The following is a 27,303-nucleotide window of genomic DNA, read 5'->3' as shown; positions in this document are numbered from 1 at the left end:
TCTAGAATGATCTTTGACCATATTTTCTCACAATTTATACCGATTTATTGTGAAACGCTTTGCAGATAACTGTCGCCATGAGCAAATGCAAATTAGATCTTATGGAGCATTTGAAATTCTTGAAACATTTATAGAAGGATACTTAGGGATTCCCGACAAGGTTCTTCGTGATATGCTTGATAGATTTCTACTAAAATTGATGACACATTTTTTGTAAGACATTTGCAGAAATTTTAACGGGAATGTAGGAAATAACTGACCTCATATTTGGAAAATTTCTGAATAAGTAATTAGTGGACTGTTAAGAAGATGTTTAGTGGATTCTATTTAAAGATCCTGAAAGCTAAAGGCTTAAGGCTGAAGCTTCTTAAAATTTTCAGCAGATGCTTAGCGGTTGGTGCAAAGCTGAGCTGAAAACATTTTTGGTGAATTTCTTGATCGATCTAAGTGTTTTCCCACTGAGCTCCTAGGCAGACTCATTAAGAGTTCTTGTTTGGATGATTTTTAGAGATACTGAAGCCTTGTTTGGCTTATTAGCTTGAATAGTCCATGATATAAATTTAGGTTCTTATAGGGTTCCTGACGAGATTTAGCACAGATTTATGCATATTTACAGCAAATTCTTTCAGAAATTCTCAGCAAATATTTTGTGAGATCCTTAATGAATCCAATGCGAGATCTTTAGCGGATAAATAAATATGACGAGATCTTAGTTTGACGAGATTCTTGACGGGGTCGGACCTGGTGTAGTGGTTAGAACACACGCCTCTCACGCCCAGGATCTGGGATCGAATCCCATCCCCGCGATAGGTTACATATGACGAAACGTTATAGTGACGACTTAGGGAAGTAACCAAGACATCCAGAAGTCGCATAAGAATTAACGTAAAAACTCGTTTACTTGTGCAAATAACATCACACCCGCAAAAAACGGTGTCGGGAATCGTTTGAATGATGGGTGACCTCCCATAAAACGCTATTTTTCGAGTGCGGCAGTACATTTTGTTTCATTCCGTATACACGTACAAAGTACGTTCGAAGCAATCCGTAGCAGCTGTCAAATTAACTTTGCTAACACAAGTTAAGTCGCATAAGATTACACAACAGATCACAATAAAATGTGGTGGGGAACGTGCCTTCGGAGCCGGCCTTCTGATGCCTGATACCTGATCGCATGACGCAAAAGGTGATTTCGTTATACGTACGTTTTGGTTGTCTGGGAAAGCCGTTGGCCGTAAATAAAGATAGAAAAAAAGACATTCTTGACAAAAAACATTGCTTCTAGGATTCTCCATATTTTAGCAAATTTCATAGAAGAACAATCAAATATTTTTGGTGAGATAGCGTTTCTGCCAAAAAGTATGTCTTTTTTATTTTCGATGTCCAGGGTAGACAATCTTTGCCGTCAAATAAGTCGGCGACAAATCTGAAAAAAAGAACTGTCTTCGTCACTCAACCAGTGTCGGATGACTATTTGCTACAGTGATCCGTCACATGGGCTTTGCGTCATGACGAAAACTAAGCTTCCTTCATAAGTTTTTTTAGTGACCTAATCCATCAAGCATGCAAAATAGCTCTCTAACTTTCATTTCAGATAAAATTAGGTTCAAATCGCATGATTAAATCGATTTTTTCGACATACCCAACAGTCTCCATACAAAACTTTTTGTTTCTTCCATATGGCAAAATACAACACTTTTCTAAATCATCAAAAACTAACTTTTGAAAATCAAAATTATTATGAACTTTGTTGATAAGTAACGTTATACACATGAAGTATGAGTTCTTAACCAAATAAATTACCTTACAAGCTGGCAAACTTGCATGCAAGTTGGTTAAAATAGTCAAATTTAGCATTTAGTGTAATACGACGACCCGCACAGTTTTGAGTTTGAGAGATGTAATTTTTCACCGAACCTTCAACTGTTCATTGTGATGAAATTTCACCGTAATCCGTAGTTTTTTCAGTGTGCAGGGACATAAAAATTATATTTTTATATGATTTTTTATGATAAATTAATTCTATTCGATCTGTTGTCATCTCATACTGTAGGTGGGCCAGCCATTGAATGTTGAAAAAGTATTTCATATGTTTAGGTAACGTTCAGATCATGGTTATGATTAATTGAAGTTGAAAATTATTTTTAAATACTCACCCCGTTTAAGGTGAAACATCTTGGAATGCAAAGATGACGTCACAATGGCCGACTTGTGCCCCTACTGACGTTTTCAAAGGTACTAAACTGGAGAAATAGTTGGCAGATGTTTCTGATCTTCTTATTTTAGGCTTTCTGCTAGCGCACAAAGCTAAAATAAAAAGTTCATTGTTGTTAGATGCTTTTTTCGCAAGATTTGTGCCTTTGAAGATTCAATGCAATCTTAGAAGTTGATTCCAAACTGTGTCACCTTAACGGTAACTCAAACAACGTCTGATTGTTTTATTATTTCTCCTATTTGCCTGACAACGGACCGATTTTCAATTTAGTATTCTTTGAAAGTATGTGTTTTGTCTTAATCTCTCCCTATTTCGATTATCCCTTCGATATCGAGTTGTGGAGAATCGACTGTAGTTGTTCGTGGGAAAAATAGTTTTCTTTAAAAATACTGTTCATACTATGAATAAGCTACTATTCATACTATAAATAAGCTATTGTTTTCTTTTTTGATTGCCGGCATTCAAAAGATTAATTTGAAAACGCTTAAACAACAAATATTTATGGTCTATCGCCAGCTTTCTAGGCGAATCCTGACAATATACCATCCCCAACCTCCAACTCCGTAGCACTTATGAGGGTGTCGCTGAGTCGGTGGCCTCTCATTAAGTAAGTGCTACATCAACATTTCCTTCCCCTATCCCAAGTTACGGTAAAGATGGGCGTGGCCGGGAATAGCGATATTCATGCTTTTAGTATTCTTGTTTATGATTTGAACAAGGTATACTCCCCTGCCTTGTTCTTGAAAGTAGTCAGGATGAGATTATTAAAAAGAAACATGAATGTTGCTAGTATCCAATCTACGAAGTATACCGTAACTACGCTAACGCTAACGCTAAAATAGTTTTCTTTAAAAATATACTTTGCAGCAAAATGCAAAATCGATATTGAGTTCAGGAAGCATTTTCGGAATATATGGACAGGTTATTTAATGATGCCTTCGCATGAATTTGGAAACCGTCAATTGTTTGTAGAAGAACTTTGTTCGTCAAAGATTTTCATAGATTTCTATTTATTTCATGGTATAACTAATTTCAATCTAATAATTACGAAATAATGTTACTTCACAGAAATTTGAATGATAAAAATAAATTTTTATCTCCCTTTTCAGTCGATACACTTGTGTTCAGTAGTGATCAACTTTACCCCACTGATCAACTACACCCTGAATTACGGTACCTCAAGGGATTGATTGTAGTTTAGTTTGGATTTATAATATCATTCTATGGAGTAAAGTGGGGCAAGAGTTTATTTTTAAGATTTTTTGCTCGATTCAAAATAAAACTTATGAATGTTATGGTGGTTTGAATAGTATCCAAGTAAGAGACTTTCACTAAAAAAATCATAAGAATCTATTGAAATTTGGAAAAGTTTTGGCTGTATGTTGTTTTTTTACGTAACAATTGTGTGGAACCAAATAAAGATAAAATCTTATTCATTTTCTTATGTAAGGGTGTTTCTAGACCTTTCATAAGGATGCTTTGAGATATATTAATTTTTACATAAATGCTTGGAATCAAATGTTGGCCTATAGTGAGGCAAAAGTTCGACCCTTATATAGATTCGCGGTAGAATTTACAAATTGCCTCAAATCCACATATTATCTTAAAATTTATCAAAATTCGCCTGATCGTGCGAAAAAACTCATCAAAATTTCACAATTTCTCTTAGTTTTGCGAAAAACTACTATTTCTAGGTATATGACAATTAACGCTGTTTTATGCTTTTTTTTTAAAGAAAATTTAATGTATATTTATCTGTAAATTTAAATGTATGGCTGGTATAAAGTATGTCGGTATCCACAACTGGCAACTCTATTCTCTTCCCATCACGTTTAAACCCCTTCGTGAAAGCCAACCTTCTCACTCTCATATTCAACTGTGCCTGCTTGATTGCTTATTCCCATTCAAAACCTGGACGTCTTCTCTGTGTTCTTTCCAACCACTTGCGACTTGCTGTATGGGTATGCGTTCCAAAGAGGAGATTCCATCGACGGAAACAACCGCTCGCAACCACCTGAGTGAGCTTCTCGGACCCTTTTGCCCCCTTCTAAGTTCAGTCACGCTCGGAACTTTAGCTCTCTCAGGTGTTCGCGACGTTTACGGTGGTGACGAATTCCGCTCTTCAACCATTCTTTTCTTCCGTTTTTCGTTTTTAGCTAATTAACTAGGCAAAACAAATATCGAATAGAGAAAACCAAACGAACCTGCGAAGATTGTGTATTTTTTGTGTGCTGAAGATCAAAAAATATTTCAAAAAGTAACACCGAAGCTGAGCAGATAACTGCGAACAATGTGCCCAGTGGAATTTAGCGATTGAAACACGAAGACGGTGACGACAACTGGAAGGAAATTGGCTGGCTGCCTGGCTGGCGCTACAAGTCAGTGTGTGCGTGCAATCGAGTGAGTGTGCGTGTCTGCGGATAAAGCAAAAATATGCGAAACTTGGCAATAATCATAACTTTTCCGCAGAAGTGAATTGTTAATTAAGCGAAACCAGAAAACCGACAAAAGCAGCGAAAAAGTTGTTAGAATATTAAGTGATTCGATCGAAATTAGAATAAAAAGTTAAAAATCGAGAAATCGAAAAATTGGAAAAGAAGTGCCATCGAAAAAGGGAGAAGAAACCGACTTGTGCCGATTAAGCGAAGCGAAGAGATTTTGAATGTCAAAGGTGATCTAGCAAGTGTTAAAGCGGATTGGATTAAAGTGTTGACGACGTTTCAGTGACCGCGGCCATGTCCACACAGTCCTACTACAAGGATCGGCTGGGGTTTGATCCGCGGGAGGCCTTGTACGACAACAACAACGGAGACGTTTCGCCACCGTTGAAGTCACCGCAACATCGACACAGTGTCGGTGGCAGTGGAAGTTCGGCGGCAGCGGCGTCCGGAGGTTACTCCGGTACGAAGCATTACTACCACAGTAGCCACCACAACAACGGAGGCTCGCCGAGCCCGAGCAATGGTGGCGGAGTGGGTCCCGGTGGGGGCGATTACTACCATCGGACGCCGGCCAAGCGCCACAAGCACTCGTTTAGTGGGGCTTCGCCGGTGACCGGATCGCCGCTGAATGTCACCAGCCAGGGCGGCTACGAGGATGCGTTGACCCAGTTCAAAGGTACACAGTTGATGACTATTTGGGAACGTTTTGTATGGGATACGATAGGTACGGCATAGGCGCGGAGCGAGGATCTCCGATTTTTGGTTTGTTTGTTCCTGTGTTTTTTTGTCGATGTTGTGCTCTGTTTGAGTGTTGTTTTTAGAGCTTGTTGATGTTGGTAATACGAAACTAACGGACCCTCCGAAATGCTTGGGTCGAATGTTGAACCGGATTTGCTAGCTAACAGCTGCGTTAACCTCGAATAGATGCTATTGTCGTGCCGAACAGGGGGTTTCAACTGTTTGATTGCAAATTTGCAAGATGTTTTGCGCGATCGTGTTGTAATTATTTAGTTGTGTGCAATAAAAGTTGCATTCCATAAAAACTTATGCAATCCCTGGAGATTGAGATTAACTTTAATTTGACCAAAAAAGTAATGTTGATGTCCTCAGCGCCTTCGTTCACTGAGTAATGAGAAACAAATGCACCAAAGACAACAACATGACTTGTCGCGATATTTTTTTTTTGGAACAATATACTTATGGTTTGCATTTTATTGTTATCTAAACTCAGCCTATCTTCGACCCTTGAAATAATACTGTTCTCACAATTGTAGTTCGTCACATAAAATTTTAATTTTAAAATTGAGATACGACAGAGATATACAGTCACCGCCAAAATAAAGTTGCAACTTCAGTTGTTGCTTCTAGAGTTGCCAATCATGTATACCACCAGCATTTCTTCCAGAAATAACTTTAAAATTTCTCCAGGCTCCCTGAATATAATCCCGAAGTATTCTTCTAAGAAATGCAAAACGTATCGAGATTCCTGTTAAAATTTCTTTAGGACCCTACGGGTATTTTGCATTCTTTAACGAATTCTTCCAGCAACTCTTCAACGTATTCTATCAAATGTATTGCTTTAAAACACTAGACAATTCGTGAGTCTTATGAATTAGTCCCACTCCAAAGATTTGTCATTGTTTTCTGGAATACACTTATTATTTTTAAAACAGGACATCTAATAATATATTCAATTACTCAACAGATGCCTTTAAAAAGTTCCTCTAAAATCCCTTCAATAATTTCAACTGGAACTACTTTAAGGTTTCTTCCAGGAAAAGTTATTTATCAGGAATAAATTCTAAATTTTCTTAAGAACTACCCCAAATCTATTTTTTTCATTAGATTTCCTCGTCATTCCATTAGACTTTATTTCTGGTATTTTCTTTTAGGCTCTGCCATCAGTTTTTATCAATTCCATGAGGAATTGCTAAAGATTCTAAATAAAATTCAATCAAGGTTTCTTGCAACATTATTTCAAAGATACGATCAACTACTACAAAAACTCAAGAATTACTTCCAGTTCAAAAAAATTCCTACATTGATTTATATTAAAAAAATTCAGTGGATTTTTCTAAAAGCATTATAATATAAAAACAATAAATTCCTCAAGAAGAATTCCTGCAGAATCTCATCCACAGATTTCTACTTGAATTTTATAAAAAATGCCTAGAAAATTCATCCAAGAGATTTTTGAATATTTTCTTCTAGAAATACATCAGAAATTATTTCGTCACAAACAACTATTCAAGACTTTTGGGAGATGTTTTGAGATGATTTGTGATAGCTTAGGATAATTATTGGTAGCAAAAACTGTTCGGTTGTATTGTTATATGGCGCAAATGTATTTCAACCGGTAATACTGCGAAAATTAGTGAATAAAATATGTCAAATCAGCTTTATAACAGCGCAACTGAACTGTTTCGACCAACCAAACAACCTTCAAACGTCTCCCAAAAGCTTTGAATAGCTAAAACAGCATAATTGTAACGAAAAACATTGGATGTAAAATATTGCAAACTAAAAAGTGCCAAGAGCGGGGCACTTATTTTTCAAAAGTTCTCAAAGCCAAAAATTCGTGTGCTCTTCTGAATTAAAATCACATAGAAAGGGAAATCAAACAATTTAAGATTTATAGGCAGGCTTTGAAAAGTTTAAAGATCACCATCACACGAGCCATAATTTTATCCCATTTATCCGCCTGCATTCACTCAACACGCATGACATTTATCGTTCGTGGGAGATAACATACAATTTTGAAACTCTCAGCATCATTCTAATCAAAGTTTAATTTATGAAAAGCTTGTAGAATATCAAATTTTTTCTAAAATTTAAACTAGTTCTAGGTAAAAGTGTGTTTCCTTTTTTCACTAAAATATTCATCTCTTTATGAACAAAACTTGATGAAATACTGTTCCGATTCCCAATCTTTTAACATGATTTTAAAGCTAATTTAGTTTTTTTAAACTGTGTATATAAAGTGTCCCAGAAAGTATGGGCACGACTTTACCATAATGCCATTTCGAGACTAGAGCAGATGAATATCTGATTTTCACACATTTGATTCTTGCACCTATCATGAGCAGATTTTGAATTTTGAACAATATTTTTTGCTACCTGTTTATTGATGGTGTAACATTTCTGGAAGCTCCTCTTATCAGTTTTGCACAAATTGCGAGGCGCCTTCCTTAGCCGAGTGATTAGCGTCCGCGGCTACAAAGCAAAGCCATGCTGAAGGTGTCTGGGTTCGATTCCCGGTCGGTCCAGAATCTTTTCGTAATGGAAATTTCCTTGACTTCCCTGGGCATAGAGTATCAACGTACTTGCCACACAATATACGAATGCGAAAATGGCAACTTTGGCAAAGAAAGCTCTGTGGAAGTGCTCATAAGAACACTAGCTGAGATGCACGCTCTGTCCCAGTGGGGACGTTAATGCCAAGAAGAAGAAGAAGATCTGAGCGACTTTGTTGTACAAAATTTGAGCTAGGTCATAAAGTAAGTACAATAAAAATCTGAAAACAATGTATGTATGAATCATTGCCGGTACAATAAATGATCATATGATCATTTATATTATGGAAAATTATAAACTTAGGTATATTAAATTTAAAAAGAAACTAAAAATCCAAATTCAGCTGTGGTCGATTTTTAAAAGGGTCAAAATCAAGTCATTGTTAACCGTTTTAATTATGTAATAATGTAATAAAAAAAATGATTTAATTTAATATTTTAATTAATTAACAACTAAATTAGCTTCAAAAGCATATAACAAGATCAGGAATCTGATTTGAATTCATGAAGTTGTGGTCGAACAAAGATGATTTTTTAATAAAGAGAGGGAAAAATTAGAAGACAACCTACTTTTTAAGACTGGTTTTGTTTTAAGACAAATTTGGTGTTCGATAAACTTTTCATAAATTTTGATTTTGATGCTAAGAGCTTCATAATTGGTTAGAAAATAACAAAGTTATGATGACTTCAATGAAGGTGTTGGGTGACAAAACGTCGGAAGACAGAACGTCAAATCCCAAAACGTCGAATCCCAAAACGTCGAATGCCAAAACGTCGAAAGGACAAAACGTCGAACAGACGTAACATTGAAAAGAAAAAAAAATTGCAGGAACGAAATTTCTTAGAAGAATGATTATTTTCCGAAAGAATAAATAATTCATAATGTGTTAAACATTATTTATAGCATATTTAATCGACCCCAAAGTGAAACAAACAAGACTAGCAAACAATGTTGAAAATTTACCGCTTTCGACGTTTTGGCATTCGACGTTTTGTCTTTCGACATTTTGTCTCTAAACCATGTTTCATAACTTCAAAAAAACACCTTCACGTTGATTGCGCCACCAATCTTAATATTTTTGGCTCAAAATTTGAGGTTTGCCTTTTTATGTGATTTGAATTCAGAAGTGCACACAAATATTTAGTTTTGAGAACTTTTGCAGCCGCACCCTAATAAGCATGTAAAAAAATTGGAAACGGTGAAATATTCATTAAGTTATGGTCAAACAAAGAAGATTTTTTTCAGTAAAAAGAAATAGAAAATAGTAGAAAACAACTTCTAAGTAAAACTTTTTTTAGACAAATTAGATGTTCTACAAAATTTTCATAAATTTAATTTTGAAGAGTAAGCTGCTAAAAGTTTTAAAATTGGTTAACGATAACACAGTTATGACAACATCACTGAACGTCATATTTCATAACTTGGTCACTTGCGCCACCTCTAAATCTTAATATTTTTGGCTCGAACTTTAAAGTTTCTCTTTTTATGTGATTTGATTTCAGAAGAGCGCAAGATTTTTTAGTTTTGTGAAACCGCACTTTAGTGGGTCAGAAATTGCAGAATTCGTTCTGATTTGATTTAGAAGCACGATCAAAGCAAGCGAAGAAAAACATCCCATCGATCTGTATCGCTCTATAATCGGCAATGTTTCGTAAATCGTAACATGCTTGATCAGCGAACGAGAGCCCCAAAGAGAGAACGATGATAAAATCCATTTTTTTCGCTTGTTTACCATCGGGGGTAGGTGTTTTATTTTTCTGGCATAAAAAAATCCACGAAGCTTGTTAAAATGGGTTTTAAATACGATAAACAGGCTCTCATGATGTACTACAAATCATGATTGTTACAGAGAGTGATAAATGAGAGATTTTCTCAGGAATGAATCGCTGCCCTAGTGGGCACTTTTTTTATGCATAATTTTTAGACACATTTGTTTCGTCTTCTTAAAAACCGAAATTTTGTCATCATATGTTAAATGTGAAGTGCACACATTTTAACAAAAGAATTTTGCGTTTTTAAACACAATTTTCGTTAATTTACGTAATCAAATGCAAGTGGGTACTTGATTTTACCGGTGACTGTAACTATCTGATGACATCAATAAAAAAATTATCGATTTGGGAACACGTTTAGAAATTAATTAAGCAATATGTACTTTTGTTATTTGTCACTTATAGTAATCTGAGAATTCGGAAAGCTCTTGTTCGCATATATAACGCTGAATGTTTTCAAAGTTGTTTTCTTCAATCAAGATATTCTACAGAAAGATCATGGTTTATGTAAGAATTAGTACTTTTTCAACAATTGTTATGCTATTAAATCATCATCAGAAATTTAACGATAATCAGATACAGATATCCATTTATCTGGGCCCCAGTTTTGTGCTACTCTGACCACAAGATAAGCATTGAAATCTGATTTCAACTTCTTAAATTTATATTGTCGAAACTTAATAACAAGCTCCAGCATTTTTTTTCTAACAAATCCTGAAAAAAAAATGGATGCAGTGTTGCCTTCTTTCCAATTTTGAAACTTAATATAAATATTTCTCCGAATGAGTATAAAGTTATTTTCAAAATTCTGATTCTATTTTGTTTATTAGACATTTCTCAATCAAGAGCACTCAAAATTTCAAAAATAATTTCAGCAAATCAAAAAAAAAAAAAAAGATTTGAAAATTAGCAACATTTAATTATTAATTCAAATTAGTTCAAACTGCTCATTTTTATGAAGACAATGGGTCGTGTTGCAATTTAAAAATTTACCTTCTGGCGTTGGGAAATGGTTTGCATTACAGAAGCGTGAATAAATAAAAAAAGATGTTAGCAACAGTATTGCCAACATGTAATTTTTCATAGAATTGAAATACTGAAGTTGATTTTTTACGCACTGATCAATCTTACGCGGATTCCGGTGAAAATTGAACAACTGAACACTTCGGTAATCTAAACTTACGAATTACCATGAATTCTGTATTCTAGACAAGGGTACCGTAAAACGGGGTAACTTTGATAATTTTTTCGAAGAAAACTTCAATATTTATGCATGCTGTTTCAAATAATAACAATTTATATTTTTAAAACAAGTACTGGCTAGGATAGCTAGGATTCACGATTGCAGTTAATAGATTTACAAAAGATTTATTTTGAATGGATATATGATTTTTCATGTATTCGAAAATCGGTTTTCTGTTTTGGGGTAACTTTGATAATGGAGTATAAATCGAACAAAATTGAATGAATTACACAGTTAAAACATAAATGTAAATTTAAGTTTATTTTCATGCACATATTTGGAGCATCAAAATAAACACAAATTTAAAGCAGCATATGGATTTACACGGCTTGAAAAATGGGGTCGTGTAATTTTACACGTCGTTTAAATCTACTTGATTGGCAGCACGCGGATTTATTAGTTATGATCGTTTTCCATTTGTTCCTTTAATTTGGTTTCCCCACCCGGCTATTGGCTATCGAACATCATGATAAAATGAACAGGAATCAGACACAGTGCATACTGCTTTTTATTTTACTGTAAACACTTTCATATTTTAAATAATATACACTTTTCTGCACATTTTCACACGTCGATCGCTGCTGGCTGGTTTTGATGAGCATTAGTCTGTTTGGTCTCTGCTAGAAGTATCTGAAAGTAGTCGGGCTTTTGTAAGCTCAAAAGATGCACCAAATAGTCCGACAGAACTTACCTGCAGGTTTTCACATCAATTTTCTCAGGTGTGCTGGTTCAAATACTATTTGAAGCATCTCTAAACGGCAGTAAACTCTCGAATCAACAACGCGATAAGCTGACCGAAAAACCTCGATTCCGATCGGTCAGCCATGTTACTTTTCAACTGACGTTCAACGGTTTACTTTTACACGTCGGTTGAAATTTCAATTTTTATCTATTGAGAATTACATGAATATTGATTTATTTTTGAAAATACGTTGAAAAATACATTGGCTAGTAATATTATATCGATAAAACTGGGATATTGTATGTTTTGTTTATGCTCAAATTATGTGCATTGAATTCAACTCAATTTTAAATCATCTTTTTCTTTCCAGCAATGTAAATTTACTAACGACTTGTTTTACACGACTTTTAAATTTCAACATTTTTTGCTGTGTACGTAACATTTATAGGGCATTACATACCTCTAGGCGTTTAACGCTATATGGAAATTTCTGACTTAGATTACAAAAATGGTCCCAGTTTGTGAAAATGCTGTTCGCTAAAAGATTTGAGACCACATTCAAGTTCTATGATAACTAGGCTGTTGATGATAAGTGACGAGCTATTCAAAACTACATCAAATAGTGATCGTAGAACGGATTGTTTGTAAGCGTTTCGAAAATGCTAAAATCGTATCAATTTTTAATATTCGTATACAAAGCCTCAAATGTTCTTGATTCTAATGAAAACAGCTCTTACATGAAGTGGCATACTCATATTCTTTAGTTTTGCATTCGTTTTGCTTAACCGATTAACAGAAATTATGATATTTCGTGTGGGTCCCGCACTATCAAAATTACCCGCATTATCAAAGATACCCCGTTTTACGGTACTACCAAGTAAGCTAAGGGAGTACCTTATGTCGAATTCGTTTTTGAACCTAGGTTGGAACTGGCGCAACCCGTTCTGAATCACGGTTTCAACCCCAACCCGATTCAGGTTCGACCGAACTACAATTTATTTGACATTGGTTTGTTTATGTGTTGATCACCGACCCAGTTCCTAAAAACGAAAACGACATTAGTGATTTACCAGTTCAGATGTGGATATGATAGGGAAACAAACTGCTTCCACAACAACAAATAAATTGCATTCGCTCTGCGCCCGTGAGATGAATGGATGTAAGGACTATGAAAGGAATCCGCGTTGGCCAATAACAAATGAATCGATAATTTGTCACCCTATGAGCAATTGAGTCACCAAGTGACTTAGTAGCCTAATTGGTTAATCACTCGTCCATCATACAATATGTAAGGGTTCGAATCCAACCTGAGCACGTAGACCTTTTTTTTCTTAGTTTCACTCAAAATTGGCTCAATGTTACATACGCACAATAAGGCTATCGGTACATTATAGTTAGTTCGTTAGGTTATAGTGACGTTGGACCCGTTGGACCCGAATAGGACTAGCCTTGAGGAAAAAAGTTTAAAAGAAATATAGAAAATCTTCATATTAATCATGTGTACCTAAAAACCGAATTTTTTTGAATTAAAAGTTTGTCACGAATGAACCAACTCACTAATTTGGGAACCACTGTCAAAATTTGAACCATAAACTGAATACACGTGTGAAGAATCCAAGATTGGCAAACATTTGCCCCGGATGACGAGCACTTGGCAAATCTTTCGAAGATACGGATATGACAAGGCACCGTTCTTGATTCACTTTGAGGACAAACCGTTGTCGTCAGACCGATTTCCTGTCGCAATTTCATTCACGTAGTATTATGCCATTAAGTCAAGCCGGCTCTGGCGTTTGTTTATGATGACGAGTTCGTTGCGCATTCAGCATTTTTGTGTTTGAATCGCGTGAGTCAAACATTTTCAGCTGATTAATCGGGATTTTTTTCGGCGTGCACTTTTGCACCGTTTTCTATCTGTTCAATTGGATGGTGAAGTCACTAGCCATTTTGTGTTCGTTGAAGAATTTCGGGGAAGAAGTCTCGCGTTGACTGACAAATGACATCAATTAAGCAATTTGTAGGAGTAGAGGTCTCGTGTTGGGGCTTTTCATGCGGGCGGTGATTAGAATTTATGAGTTTTGAGAACGGTTCTGATGATGCTTCGGAGAATGCTGAATGGCTGCAAATTTCGGGACTTTCCTAGTTTGAGGTCAAACGACAAATGTTAGAATTTGATAAATGTAATTGGAATTCTGAAACAGACTTGTCACCCGATTGGAAGCACCCGATTTTAAACGAATTTAGAAGGTCTATGATCTTATTTCCGATTGTATATCAGACAAGCTTCCCCAAAACCTCAAGAATCGACATAATCTGCTCTACATCTACCGGTAGAATCAAATACGTTCCGAAAACTCGCCGGATCATCGCGCAAATGGACGATTGTTTACAAATTAACCACTTCCAGGCTTGACAAGACTTCAACAAAAGATTCCAACACTGGAAAACACAGCCGAAATGAACATCGTCATCTTCAGCGTGATGGCAGTAGTATAGGTGACCGGCAACGACACGACGACGACGAACGACGACCCCACTCTCATATCTTATCCGTGCAGTTTCTAATTTCATCATTCAAAACCACACCACCGTATTGTTGGGACACTGGGAGTGACGAATTTCGGTGTCATCGTCGGAGTCGTATCTACCGAGAGAAAAATGAAACTTGCCATTGTGTTTATCCTACTAATTATTAAATCATTGACAAGAGTTGACGGTGGTTTACCGTTGGATTGCCTAGGAAGAGTTTTACATTTTTTTCACTTTAGTATCTTTAAAACTGTTGAATTTGTAATGAAAATATAAACCAAACATTTGTCTTTAAAACCTTCATAAAACCAACATTGTTAATGGGAATGTCTTAATAATTAGTTTTATTGTAGCATTCATAAGACATCTCGAACATTTTGTATCAAACTTCTTAAAGTTGCAACAGTGCTGATAAAATGCTAATGAGTCTTTAATTAGCTCTGTATTGGAACTTTTTGCCAGATTTGATAGAATTTTCGCGTAACGAGAAAAGCCCTACCATTGCAAGGTGGATTTCCTTCCCATTCCCATTCAGTGTATCCGATTTCACGACGTAACCGCATTTGGAGCCCGTTGACGACGATACACTTCTTGACCTTGAATTGTTCTCGAGCCTTTCCCACCATATTTGAAGTGCGCTTAGCATACTTTATTGCTGGTTTGAATCTTTTGCGCTACGATGCCATTTCAAGCGTGACACCCACACCAACAGTTGGTGAAAAAGTACGTTTTGTGGGCTTTGAAATTATCGGGAAGTCAGGAAAGACTAAAGTTTCGCATTTACGACAACGTTTCGAAGGTGACAGAGTTGTCTACTTTTCCCTCTCCAGATACTCCCAAAGATGTGCTTCTAAGCTGATTTAGTTCGACGTGGGTTTTGTATATCTATTCTTTGATTGCATCTTTGTTTTTTGTTCATTTTTATGTACTACTGATGCGTACTTATGCAAGAGTGAAGTATTAACCGTAACTTTTCTAAAAGACCGATGTAACAATGAAAAATTCTCTCCTCTTTAACACCCTCTTACGTTCATAACGGTGCAATACTAATGCTTTTTATGGGAAGTTATTCACTACAAATCTGAAAGTCAATGTCATACATTTCATACAAAAAAAAAAACGCAGTAGTACTGCTGTGGCTCAGTAATTCTCGATTAGTTTTTCAAACCAACGTAAGTAACTTTCATACGGGTTTGAGAAAATTAATAAAGAAGAATCACAACCTGTTTTCTAAAACTGTTTTAAAATAAGCCACATTTTTAACATCTTTTCGCCGTGTACATCGCTTACATTTTGCATACAATCAGCTCGCATTCAAAAACTAAGTAGTTTCAATCATTTTCCACAAAATGTTTATGCCAAATGATAAGCCATTTTATTCAGTTACTTACGACGTTTTGTACTAGTGTAAAATCGACTCAAGTAGTGTTTCGTTTTGATTCGTGGTTAAGTCAATTTGTCTTTCCGTACAACGGAGCGGTGAAAGTAGTGGTGGGCTGCGAAAGTTGAAAATCTTACTTAGGGGAAGGCGGGGCAGTATGGTCATACGGGGTAAAATGGGCCACCTTTTATTTGAGCTTAAAACACAGATTTTGATCTCAATAACCATAGGACCTTATAAAGTATGCTTCAATTAGTCACCACCGTGAAAACTAGGCAAAAAACTGATTTGGAACTTCATATATCGATAAAAATCTGAAATGTTGATGCTACTACGAAAATCTTATAAGATTTTGGATGTAAAAATAAGCTTTGCATAAAGTTTTGTTTATTGACTTCAATTTTTTTCACAGCAGTTCGTTCTTCCATTATTCATAGGCATTATGTGCACAAAATTGTATAGATTCTAAAATAAATTTTCAATAAAATATAATTTATATGAAACATCTAGGAACGGGGCAATATGGTCATAGCCGGTCAAAGCTATCTTATCACAAAAATAGATAACCAAAAATGGCATGTCATTTTAGCAGTTTAATTGCAATATTGTTATCGCACGTGATTTCAATTAAAACTAGAATTTTTAACTGGTTAAACTTATTTGAACGACTATGTTTGAAAACTGAAGCTCTTAGAACCATGATTTATTGAACTGTCAGCAAAACATACCATTTCATGATTCAAATCAGACTTCAACCCAGTTTTTGTACTAAACTCTATCATACATTATTGTCTTCTTCTAAATTAAGCCTTGCAAATGGTTTTCCAATTAAAATAATAAGATTTAGTATGGTGGCTCATATTGCCCCGTAGGGGGGACCATTTCGCCCCGTATAGTGTAGAGTCACACACAAAATAGTGTTTTTCAAAAATGTTCCCAAAAAAATTCTAAGTAATCTTTTTACCAAAATACAACTTTGGTATGAAAGGAGATGCTTCAAACTACAAATTGAGCTTATGGATCGATTAAATTGTATTGTTTTTCTATGCTTTTCAAGAACTTTTGCTTAGGTGGACCATACTGCCCCTATTGACCCTACGTCGTTTAGTAAATCCGGAAATAAACGTTCTAAAAGTGAAAAATTGAGCTTAAGTTTGTTTACTTTACTGACTTGAGACTATTTGAATAAGTTTTCGAGAATTGATTGAAGAGAAAGTGAACGAATAGAGAAACCCAATGGTAGATAGCTCTTTTTAAAAAGTTACGCGAGAATTGTCCGATTCTATTTTGGGAAATAGACGAGGATTCCAACTGACTGGGAAATTATAGAATACACCGGGGAAAATTTGTTTTCAAAAAAGACTACAGGTTTATTTTCTTCATAAACATTATAAGCTAAACTTGATCCTTTTTTCATAAGTCCTGATTAACATCATCATGGCTAGTTTTAAAAGTTGCTAGAGATTTATCAATTTTTAGTATTTTTCCAGAAGAATCCTGCAAAAATTCGTTGGATTCTTGGAGAGATCTTTAGTAGCTATGTATTGAAATGTTGATAGATTTCTGAAGAGATATTTTGTAGATTTCTTGCAAGATTTTGAGCATATTCAAAGCACGTAGGAATTCCTGTTCTTGGTGAGATGCTAGATAAATTTTCATTAAGATTCATGGCAAATTCTTACTAAAAATATCTTTGGGAAATCGCTAAAAAGATTACTAGTGGAAGTCCTATAAGATTTTCAATGAAATATTTAAAAGTTTTTTGACTATTTATTCTTAAAGTTCTTAACAGATCTCTTGCCGTTGATGAATGTTTGGTTTCTTTTGTTTTTGGGCACTTATTGACTTTTCGGTACAAGAGTGTTCTGACGTTTTGAAATTCATAATTCCAACTGGGACAAATCCTTCTTATCAGATTAGTATTCTTGTGAACATCTCCGCATACAGCCATTCCATGAAAAAACAATCTAGTGGGTCACCGAATTCCGTGAAAATTTGATATTTTGTGCCTTATCCGAAATAAGGATACACGTGTTTTTGGATTTTTTTGATTAGGGTGACCATTTCCGAAATAGGGTGACCAGAAAAATCTCGACTTTGCTAAATTTGTATTTAAAAAAAAACATAACTTTTGAACCGCTTGACTGATTCTCAATTTTCTTGAACAAAATTAAAGTCTTTTAAAAAATTAAAAAATTGCAAAGTCGCGATTTTTCTGGTCACTCTTATTTTGGATAAGGAATATGTATCCTTATTTTGGATAAGGAACAAAATTTTGCATTTCCACTCTGATAAAAAATTTATCATTTTAATTTGTAAAATAAAAACTATTTTTAATGAAATTCCGTGAAATTTGCACATAAAAAGGCTATTTTCACTGAAAATGTATATTGTTTTGTAAAATATGACCAAAATTATGAGAACTGCGGCAAAGCCGCGAAATTTTAAATTTATCGCTTTGGTAACACGTGAAATTTCTATTTCTATTCTATTTCTTCTATTTAGCATCGATCATTTGTCAAAATTTAAAAAGCAGTTTTCTTCCGATTGAACAACAAATCACGAAAAACAAGAACGTCCGTTTTTTCATAATTGACTAAATCAACAAATTTTTCTTTCTATCTTTATTAACGAGATTTTTAACCCTGGGCTAGTTCATCTCGGGACCAACGGGACTTCCCTTCCGAAGGAAATCGTCACTGAAATTTTTAGTGACTATCTCGGGGATGGGATTCGATCCCAGGTCCTCGGCGTGAGAGGCGTGTGTTCTAACCACTGCACCAGGTCCGTCCCCGAAAATCAACAAATGGACATTGTTGTATTTCTAGATTTTTTTTTGTCTGTTCGGGAGAAAACTGTTTTTCAAATTTCAGCACATAGTAAATTCTAGTAATTCAATCATAGTAATTCATGGGAATATTCCTCAAGGGATTCCTAGAGGTAGTCGTTGAGGTATTGCAGGAGGAATCCCTAAAGGTAGTCCTGGAGGAAGCCCGGGAGGTAGTCTTGGAGGAATCCCTGGATGTATTTCTAGAGGAATCCCTGAAGGTATTCTTGAAGGAAACCCTGGAGGTATTCTTGGAGGAAGTCCTTAAGGTATTCTTGGAGGAAACCCTGGAGGAAGCCCTGGAGGTATTCTTGGAGAAATTCTTGGAGGTATTTCTGGAGGAATCCCTGAAGGTATTGTCGGAGGAAACCCTGGAGGAAGCTCTGAAGGTATTCTTGGAGGAATCATTGAAGGTATTTCTAGTGGAATCCCTGAAGTTATTTTAGGTGGAAACCTGGAGAAAGCCCAGAAGGTATTCTTGGAGGAATCCCTGGAGGTATTTCTAGAGGAATCCCTGAAGGTATTCTTGGAGGAATTACTAAAGGTGTTCCTGGAGGAAGCCCTGAAGGTATTCATAAAGGTATTCTTGGAGGAATTCCTGGAGGAAACCCAGGAGGTATTCTTGGAGGAATCACTGAAGGTATTCTTGGAGGAATCCCTGGAGGAAGCCCAGGAGGTATTTTTGGAGGAATCACTGAAGGTATTTCTAGAAGAATCCCTGAAGGTATTCTTGGAGGAAGCCCTGAAGATATTCTTGGAGGAATCGCTGGAGGTGTTTCTGGAAGAAAACCTGAAGGTATTCTTGGAGGAATCACTGGAGGTATTCCTGGGGGATGCCCTGGAAGTATTCGTGAAGGAATCTCTGAAGGTATTCTTGGAGGAAACCCTGGAAGAAGCCCTGAAGGTATTCTTGGTGGTATCCGTGGAGGAATTCTTGGAGGGATTACTGGAGGTGTTCCAGGAGAGATCTTTTAAGGTATTACTGGAAGAATTTTTGAAGGTATTCTTAGAGACTCTATTGGAGGTATTCCTGGATGAATTCTTGGAGAAATCCCTGGAGGTTAACCTTGAAGAGTTCCTTGAGGTAGTCCTGTAGGAATCTCTGGAGGTCTTTCTAGAGGAATCCCTGAAGGTATTCTTGGAGGAAGCCCTGGAGGTATTCTTGGAGGATACCCTGGAGGAAGCCCTCAAGGTATTCTTGGAGGAATCCCTGGAGGTATTTCTGGAGGAATCCCTGAATATATTCTTGGAATAATCACTGGAGGTATTCCTGGCGAAATCGCTAAAGGTATTCTTGGAGGAATTTCTGGGGGAATTCTTGGAGGGATTCTTGTAGGTGTTCCAGGAGAGATCTTTTAAGGTATTACTGGAGGAATTTTTGAAGGTATTCTTGGAGACTCTATTGGAGGTATTCCTGGATGAATTCTTGGAGGTAAACCTTGAAGAGTTCCTTGAGGTAGTCCTGTAGGAATCTCTGGAGGTATTCTTAGAGAAATTCCTGGAGGAATCCCTCCTGGAGGTATTTCATGAGGTATTCCTGGAGGAAGTCCTGGAGGTATTTCTGTTATTATTACTGCAAGTTAAAGAAAACAATTTGATCGCTTTTTTATGTTTGTACTGTAAAGGTTAGCTTAGAGCTTTTTTGCCTTCCATTCCAAAAAGATCCTGGACCGAGGAATTGAACCCAGATACTATGACTTTGTTTTGTCGCCACATACTTAACCACTAGGTTTGGGAAAAGTCTATTCCTGAAAACTTTGTATTCATACCAAGGTTGTTAGTATGTAATAGCTTCACAAAATCCTTGGGGACGTTATTTTTGCAAGCTGCCGAGTAATGATACGGCTGATGTCGGATGTGGAAATACCTAAACGGTGTCATTTATGGCGTTCTTAAAGTTTGAAACAAACCTTTCTGAGTATACATCGATTGAATTTTGTCTAAAAATCAGTTTGGAAAACGTCAACCTTTTGTCTCCGGACTTCCAGTTCTTCAAAATATTGTTCTACGAAAATGTTTATAATCTTTTTTCTAAGAAAATTTCCCCAGATGTAACTTTGTTGAAGACCTAATTTTGGTTGGAGGACCTTGTAGGAAATCTTTGTAAATTTCTTAGAAACTGCTGAGAGCTTTGGAATCCCTGAAAACATCTAGGAGCCTCTGCAAAACCTTCGGGGATTCTTGGATACCCTTTATAATCCTCTAAAAACCCAACTATACAAAAAAAATCGAGAGGCAACGAGATGGACATGCGAAACTACAGACGGGGTGATTAAAAATGTTTTCAAATTTCTTTCAAAACTTTCAGAGGAGGAACATGAAATCGAAAGCTAACTTACCCAACACATATCTTCCTTTTTTAGCGTTAGCGTTAGCATAGTTACGGTATGCTTCGTTGATTTTATACTAGCAATATTTCTTTCGATAATCTCATCTAGACTGCTTTCAGGAGCAAGGCTAGGGAGTGAACCTTAATCCAATCTTGAACAATAATACCTAAAGTATGAATATCGCTATTCCCGGCTACGCCTATCTTTACCGTAACTTGGTATAGGGATAGGTATCAAATTTTTTCCTTTTCTTTTTACATAAACTGGTCTGGCAATTGATGTCTTGATATACAGTGCACGTTAATTTTTGGCACGATTCGAATTTGACAACTGAATCCAATGGTTTACCAAAGTTTGTTAACTCAATATACCGAACAAAAACGATCCTGGATCATACCGGGAATTGAATTGACATTTTCAAACTTTTTTTTTGTTTTTGCTTCCAAAATACATTAACACTCGGTTTGTCAGGTTTCATAAGCCAATTCGTAAATATTTGCGGCAAGTTTGCATCTACAGTCAACTCTCCCTAAATCGATATTGAAGGAACCATCGAGTTAGGAAGGTATCGAGTTATTGAACACAAAATCAGTGCATACACACTCAATCTGTTCGGTAAAAATAACTGGGTTTTTGCACTACCGAAAAAGTCAGTAAACTAAAAAAAAAATTCAGAAATCGAAAAACAGAGATTTTTTACTGAAATTTCGCAGAGAGCTTTCTTTTTGTATCATGTATCGATAAAAAATAAAACATGGTGAAATTTGCTTTTCAATTACGCGTGGCGACAGTTTTCATTTTACTGACTTCTTCGGTAGTTCCAAAACCCAGTAAAATTTTACCGACCCCAGTAATTTAATCTAAGTGTGTATGTGATCCAAGGGACCATCGAGGTAGCCATGACAACCAATTATTACTATGGTGCTCTTACTCGATATCGAATATCGAGTAAGGGAGAGTTGACTGTATTAATAGAGAATAGAAAGAAAAAATTATATTAGAATCACTTATTCCTTCTATGCAAAAATTACAAGGTTACAACTCGAAACATAACGAAACATTTATTTTATTTTATGCAATGAGTATTATGATTGCTAATTTATAACAAATACAATAACAGCTATGCCAAATTCCAAATCAATTGACTTGACTTTCATACTGAACCGGTACGAGCATTCTGTGAAAAACTATGTTTTTCTCCATACCAATCAGCTGGTAAACAGATTTTCACCTCCCGCAATGTTTGTAAACTTTCCGCAGCTGTCAAACAAACAAGTTTTGCGCTCTCTCAGCTCAGCCTGGCATCCAAACGGAACGGTGATATGAGTGTAGGCCCCTGTGCATGATATCTCACATTTCGCGCATATTGCCACGTACGATTTTCGCTTTTTTTTTCGTTTGACTATTATCGACACGATTGTAAGACAAAGCCAAACACAACCGACCGACGACGTTGGTCATTAAGTGCGCCAGAGCTTATCGGTCCGAAAAGGGGTTGTAAAAATGGGAACCGTATTACCTGCACGCTTCGGTCCGAGAGCTTTTCTGTTTCTGTTATCAGCAAGGTAGCAGCAGATGCTTCGTTCGACGTCGACAGCCAACGAGAGTGAGTTATGGAATGCTGTCTCGAGCGTTCGACTTTTGTTGCGGAATTTTAGTTGTAATGAGATCAAAAGTTGACCGACTGGCTGCCCATCAGAGGAGGGCTTCCTTTTCAATATGTCCGAGATGCCACGAGATCTGTAGCGAAGCGTGAAGAATGAATTCCACCGAATTGTAAATGGCGTTGCAATGTAGTGATATAACACGTATTGATTCGTGGTACTTCTGAACAACGAAGACTATGACGAAAGTGTACTTTGAGGTGGCATGTAGAAAATCGAGCAAAATGAGGAAAATTGTTCCAATTACATGTTTAACCATAGTTTGCGCTGTAGTCGACCAATAAGGTCTACAAGAAACTCAACTCATCTCGCAAAGGCTTTGTGTCATGAGCCAAAATGTGCCTGGATAAGGATGAAGGTATCTTGACGGATGAACGTGATTGAAAGATAGAAGTAGCACTACAATAGACACCTGAATGACACCAAGGCAGAAAATAGAATCTCAATTTCAGCTGGTACAATACGAAGGGAGATGGAGAAACTGGGGGCGAACATCCATGGACCATGGATTGTTGATGTAGAACTGTAGAGCAGGTCATGTCTTGAAGGACGTAGCGTCATCAACAGTAAAATAATACCCATGAATCATTCCTATTTTACAACGATTACGCTAAAGCCAATCTATCATCCCAAATGCGTCGAAAAACCGATGTTTTGGTTGAATTCTTATCGGCGACAGCTCATCAGTCCGCTTTCGGTGACTGACCACTGCGTCGGTGGGTGTTCAATTGTCCAATCAGCTCACGTTTCGCGTTTGGCTGGCCCGAACTGTCTGACTCGTACCCGGATCGACTTGCGACCAGACGTGCGACGATTGATGCGTTTGCCCAAATGGTGCGTTGTTGTTGTGGTAAAATCCAAAAGTGTCACCATCTACACGACGAAGTAATGTAGATGATCGATCAAGGTGTCTCCTTCGTAAGGTTTGTCCCAACCGTGTTTATTGGTGGCGTCATCCAAACCGACCGTTGGCACAAAAGGGATTCTGTCAAGCGTTGGAGTGTTGTCATTGCGAGTACGAATATAAGCGTAGCCAGGGCTGATACACTTCAAAGGCAATAGTCATTACCTTCTCACAAAATTACATTTTTTGACATTTTCCGCATATATTTTGTCTAGTTTTCCTATAACATTGGGTAGAAATCTAAAATGCGAATGAAAAAAAAATCTTAGGAAATCTCTAGAATATATTCTTTTATCTATTTTTTAATGGGTTTTAAGACCAACATATTCTTTTATCGTTTCGTCCACTAATAGCTTCAGAGTTTCTGCAGCACCTTTAGCAGAGAATACGGAGATTTCTCCGTCAGGAATATTTCATCTTACGATCCCTGTAGATATTTCTCCAGAAATTCTTTTTGACATTCCTGGAGGAACTTGAGATTGTTCTACGACTAAAATTATCTAGATGTTTCATATAACTAGTTGCTTTTAAATGCACATAGAATTACTTTGCGAGTACTTTGATGAATTTTTACAAAGATCGCAAAAATAAAAGTTTCTAATAAGCATTCTTTCAAGAATTCTTCTCATGGCTCCTATAAAAGTTTCCAAACAGATCCCGTAATTTGGGGTGTAGTTGATGAGTGGGGAGAAGTTGATCATCCCTGTACCCACATGTATAGTCTGCCAAAAGAGCTATAATTTGATTTCACTTATCAAAATCTGTGTGATGTCGCGTTGTCTGATAGCTGCTCTTGATTTTCCTCAATTTGGTTTGATATTGAAGATAATTAAACCATGGAAAACAGGTTTCTATGAAAGGTTTAATGAACTGTTGAAGGGTTCTTCTCCAAACAATCGACTATTAACAAGGCCATATAAAGACTTTTTTTCAAATGAACTGTCTCATACATTCCAGATTTATTTTCTGAACTCGGTTATGAATTTGCATTAAGGATAAAAATTCATTTCTAGAGAAAAAAAAAGTTCTTTTTCTCGAACAGGTTTAAAGAAAATTGCCTAAATTTAAGCGTTGAAGGTAGTTTAATCTGCAATTCACAAATTGCAATTCTAAAAATAAACGACTCATTCACAAGTTGTAAAATTTTTGAGACTTGATACATATTCAGTAACCGCATGTTTAGTGAAAAACAATCTTTGCGAATCTATCACAGTAATTGATCAACTTCACCCCGGAATCAAAAACTTTTTTTTCACTTTTTGATTGGAACTAGATGCACCAGAAAACAGCTTTAAAAGTTCGTTCACTACTCCAGTAATCTAAACACATCCCATAGATCAATTCATAAAAGAATTTCCTTCAAGTATATCTGTAGAAACTGTTGTAAAATACTAACAATAATATTCTCAGAAGCTTCTCTTGCAATTCCTTCAAACATGCTTCAAGAAATTGCAAGATTATTTCCACTAATACCCGAGCAGAAGAAAATTGCTACAGAATAATCCTGTTGAATCCAAGAAAACTAAAATATTTTATTGAATCCAAATGAATCCAAGAAGAAATATTTCAAGAAATTACCTTCTCTGCATTTATATTTTATGTGTCCTAATGTATCTTATCCTAGGAAAAATCAAGACAAATTACCTAAACTATCTAAAAAACATCCGAAATAATTACTGGATTGTTTTACGGAGAAACTATTGAAAAAGAACCTTGCAAAATGCAATGTTATAAATTCTTGAGGAGTTTCTTAAGGATTCTTCGGCAGAACTTTGGGAGAAATTCTTACCTGAGACTTTTGGGAAAACCTGGTGGAACCATAGAGTGTACTCAGAAAAAAATATTAAAGAGACATCCCTTTATAACTTCAATTTTGTTATGAGATTATCAGAAATAATTCCTAGTGAAATTTCTAAGGTAATACTTTAACATATAGGCCAATTTCTGGAAGAATTCATGTACCGTAATTTCGGGTGAAATTGATCATTTTTCACGTTTTTTCTTATCTGTTTTCTATAATGTTAACAAAGCAAAACAACTAAATGCAGGAAAACAAGTACGAAGGTGAGCCTCATCGACTCATGTACCGAAATTTTCTAACATACGTCATTTTAGTGTTAAAAACTATATCTAAAATGAAAAATCAGGGGATCTCATTTCGGGGTGAAATTGATCACTTGCCAATGCCATTATTGTTAGTTTTCAAAACAACTCTACATGATAAATTTTAGCTCCCTGAATTCTTAACAATGCAATATTTATATAAATAACGAATAGTTAAATTTAAAGAATTACGCGGAAAACGCCTAAATGTATGCAATTTCTTAAGGAATTCAATGATATCTAACAGAAATTCAATTATTTCAACCATTTGAGCTAATTGGTACGAGTTTTGGTGATGAAATCTGGTTTGGGGATATATCTCAAGCATCCTCACAAACTTTCAGGTTTATACCATGTTCAAATCCTTGCTTAGAAATAGAAGTTCATAGGTGTTTGTCAATACTTCACCGTGCATGGTTTTGAAATTTTCATTATTTTCATAGTAATAAACATTCTCTAACGCAAAAAACTTCACAACACACAATTCGACAATAGTTACGACAAACAACGTTCACTTACTGCAGCTTACATTGATATTTGTGCTCCATTACGAATAAATAAAATCGTGTGATACGATGATCAATTTCACCCTTCTGATCAATTACACCCGATTTTATGGTAGTAATCATTAAGAAAAAAAACCTGATGACATTTCTTGGGAAAACTCTGCTTAGAAAAATGTTAGAAAATGTTCTTATTGAAATTTCAGGCCAAATCCTGCAAAAATTCTTGATGGAATACTTCCAAAATCTTCAAATGTGTAATTAATAATAGTAGTAATAGTAATTTTAATTTGTGATGGTGTTGCGACTGGGAGGACAATTGTAATTTTATGGCTTTCTCTGTCTAATAAATTAAAACGGCTTGTTTGGCCCGACGTTTCGGTCCCGTGTATTGGACCTTTTTCAAGGGATAAGCAGTCAACCGTCTCTCGTCACCTAATGTACAAATTTTTAGGAGAGATGGAGCTTCTTGTATTGCCATTTAACATTGGGTGTTAAAAATCTAGGGGGTGGGACTGACTACACTACGCACTACTCAACAATAACACAATTCGCAAACAGTTTGCTATTATATTAAGTCTGTGGTTTCCAATTTCTAAATCTCCATGGATTCTTTGCAACTTCATTCAAGGTTCCACACAAGTTAATACTGAATATTGCTCCAACCATTCCCACATAAATTTCTTCAGGGATCCTGTCCGAATTTCTTCAAAAAGTCTTGTACTACATTATTCAGAGATTCGAAAGATTTTCAGTTATCTTAGCAATTTATTAAGAAAATCATTGAACGAATGTTCTCAATAATCATTGAGTTCAAAGAAATTTACAGCAAAACGATGTTGTCAGCAAAACGTTGTCACAATGTTACGAGGAATTAAAAAAAAAGTCTTAGGAATCATACTCATGTCGTGGTTCCTGTTAGCTTTCTTCTTGGTTTTGATTATTTTTTTTTCAGATAAAAGGTCTCTAAAGTTGTCATTTCCAAGACGGTCAGTTAGTACCAGCCCTGATTTACTCAATATATCATCTTTGAAAATATACAAAACTACCTACTAAGAAAATTTCTGGGTACGTCGATGATCTCCATAAATCTGAATCCCATTACAAGGGAAAGTCTTTTTTTTTTTTCTTAAGTTCGAATAAAATATTTTTTTCACATCTGACTTTGATGATTAAAGACACTTTCAGATAATTTGATACGCATTCTTGATTTTCGTGAAAATTAAAACAAAATCACAAGTTTTATTTGTTTTTTTTATGTTGTTTGAAGATTTAGAACAGACTGTGTTTAAGTGTGTCCAAGTCGAACTCCTATCCTTGAAAATAAATGTTTAGGCGGCATCCACAAATTACGTAACGCTCTAGGAGGAGGGGGAGTAGGCTCAAGCGCTACGGCTCATACATAAATTTGAAAT

General features: G+C 35.9%; 1 protein-coding gene across 37 annotated transcripts in view; it reads left to right on the top strand.

The window, feature by feature from the left end:
- Positions 1–27,303, top strand: part of LOC5576237 (dystonin) — a 627,686-nt gene that overhangs the window by 330,348 nt on the left and 270,035 nt on the right. For 24 of the 37 annotated variants that reach the window (XM_021853499.1, XM_021853497.1, XM_021853498.1 and 21 more), the window contains exon 2: positions 4,372–5,380. The exons of 4 other annotated variants lie outside the window; for them this stretch is intronic. In XM_021853499.1, coding sequence (XP_021709191.1) covers positions 4,951–5,380 — 430 coding nt within the window. In that variant the 5' untranslated portion in view covers positions 4,372–4,950. The remainder of the gene's footprint in view (positions 1–4,371; positions 5,381–27,303) is intronic. 9 more of the 37 variants (XM_021853522.1, XM_021853521.1, XM_021853518.1 and 6 more) reach the window with 1 other exon arrangement.

Source organism: Aedes aegypti, chromosome 3 (assembly GCF_002204515.2).
Source record: "Aedes aegypti strain LVP_AGWG chromosome 3, AaegL5.0 Primary Assembly, whole genome shotgun sequence".
NCBI classification, from domain to species: domain Eukaryota; kingdom Metazoa; phylum Arthropoda; class Insecta; order Diptera; family Culicidae; genus Aedes; species Aedes aegypti.
Note: the sequence above shows the minus strand (reverse complement) of the source record. Positions and strands in the feature narration are given on the sequence as shown.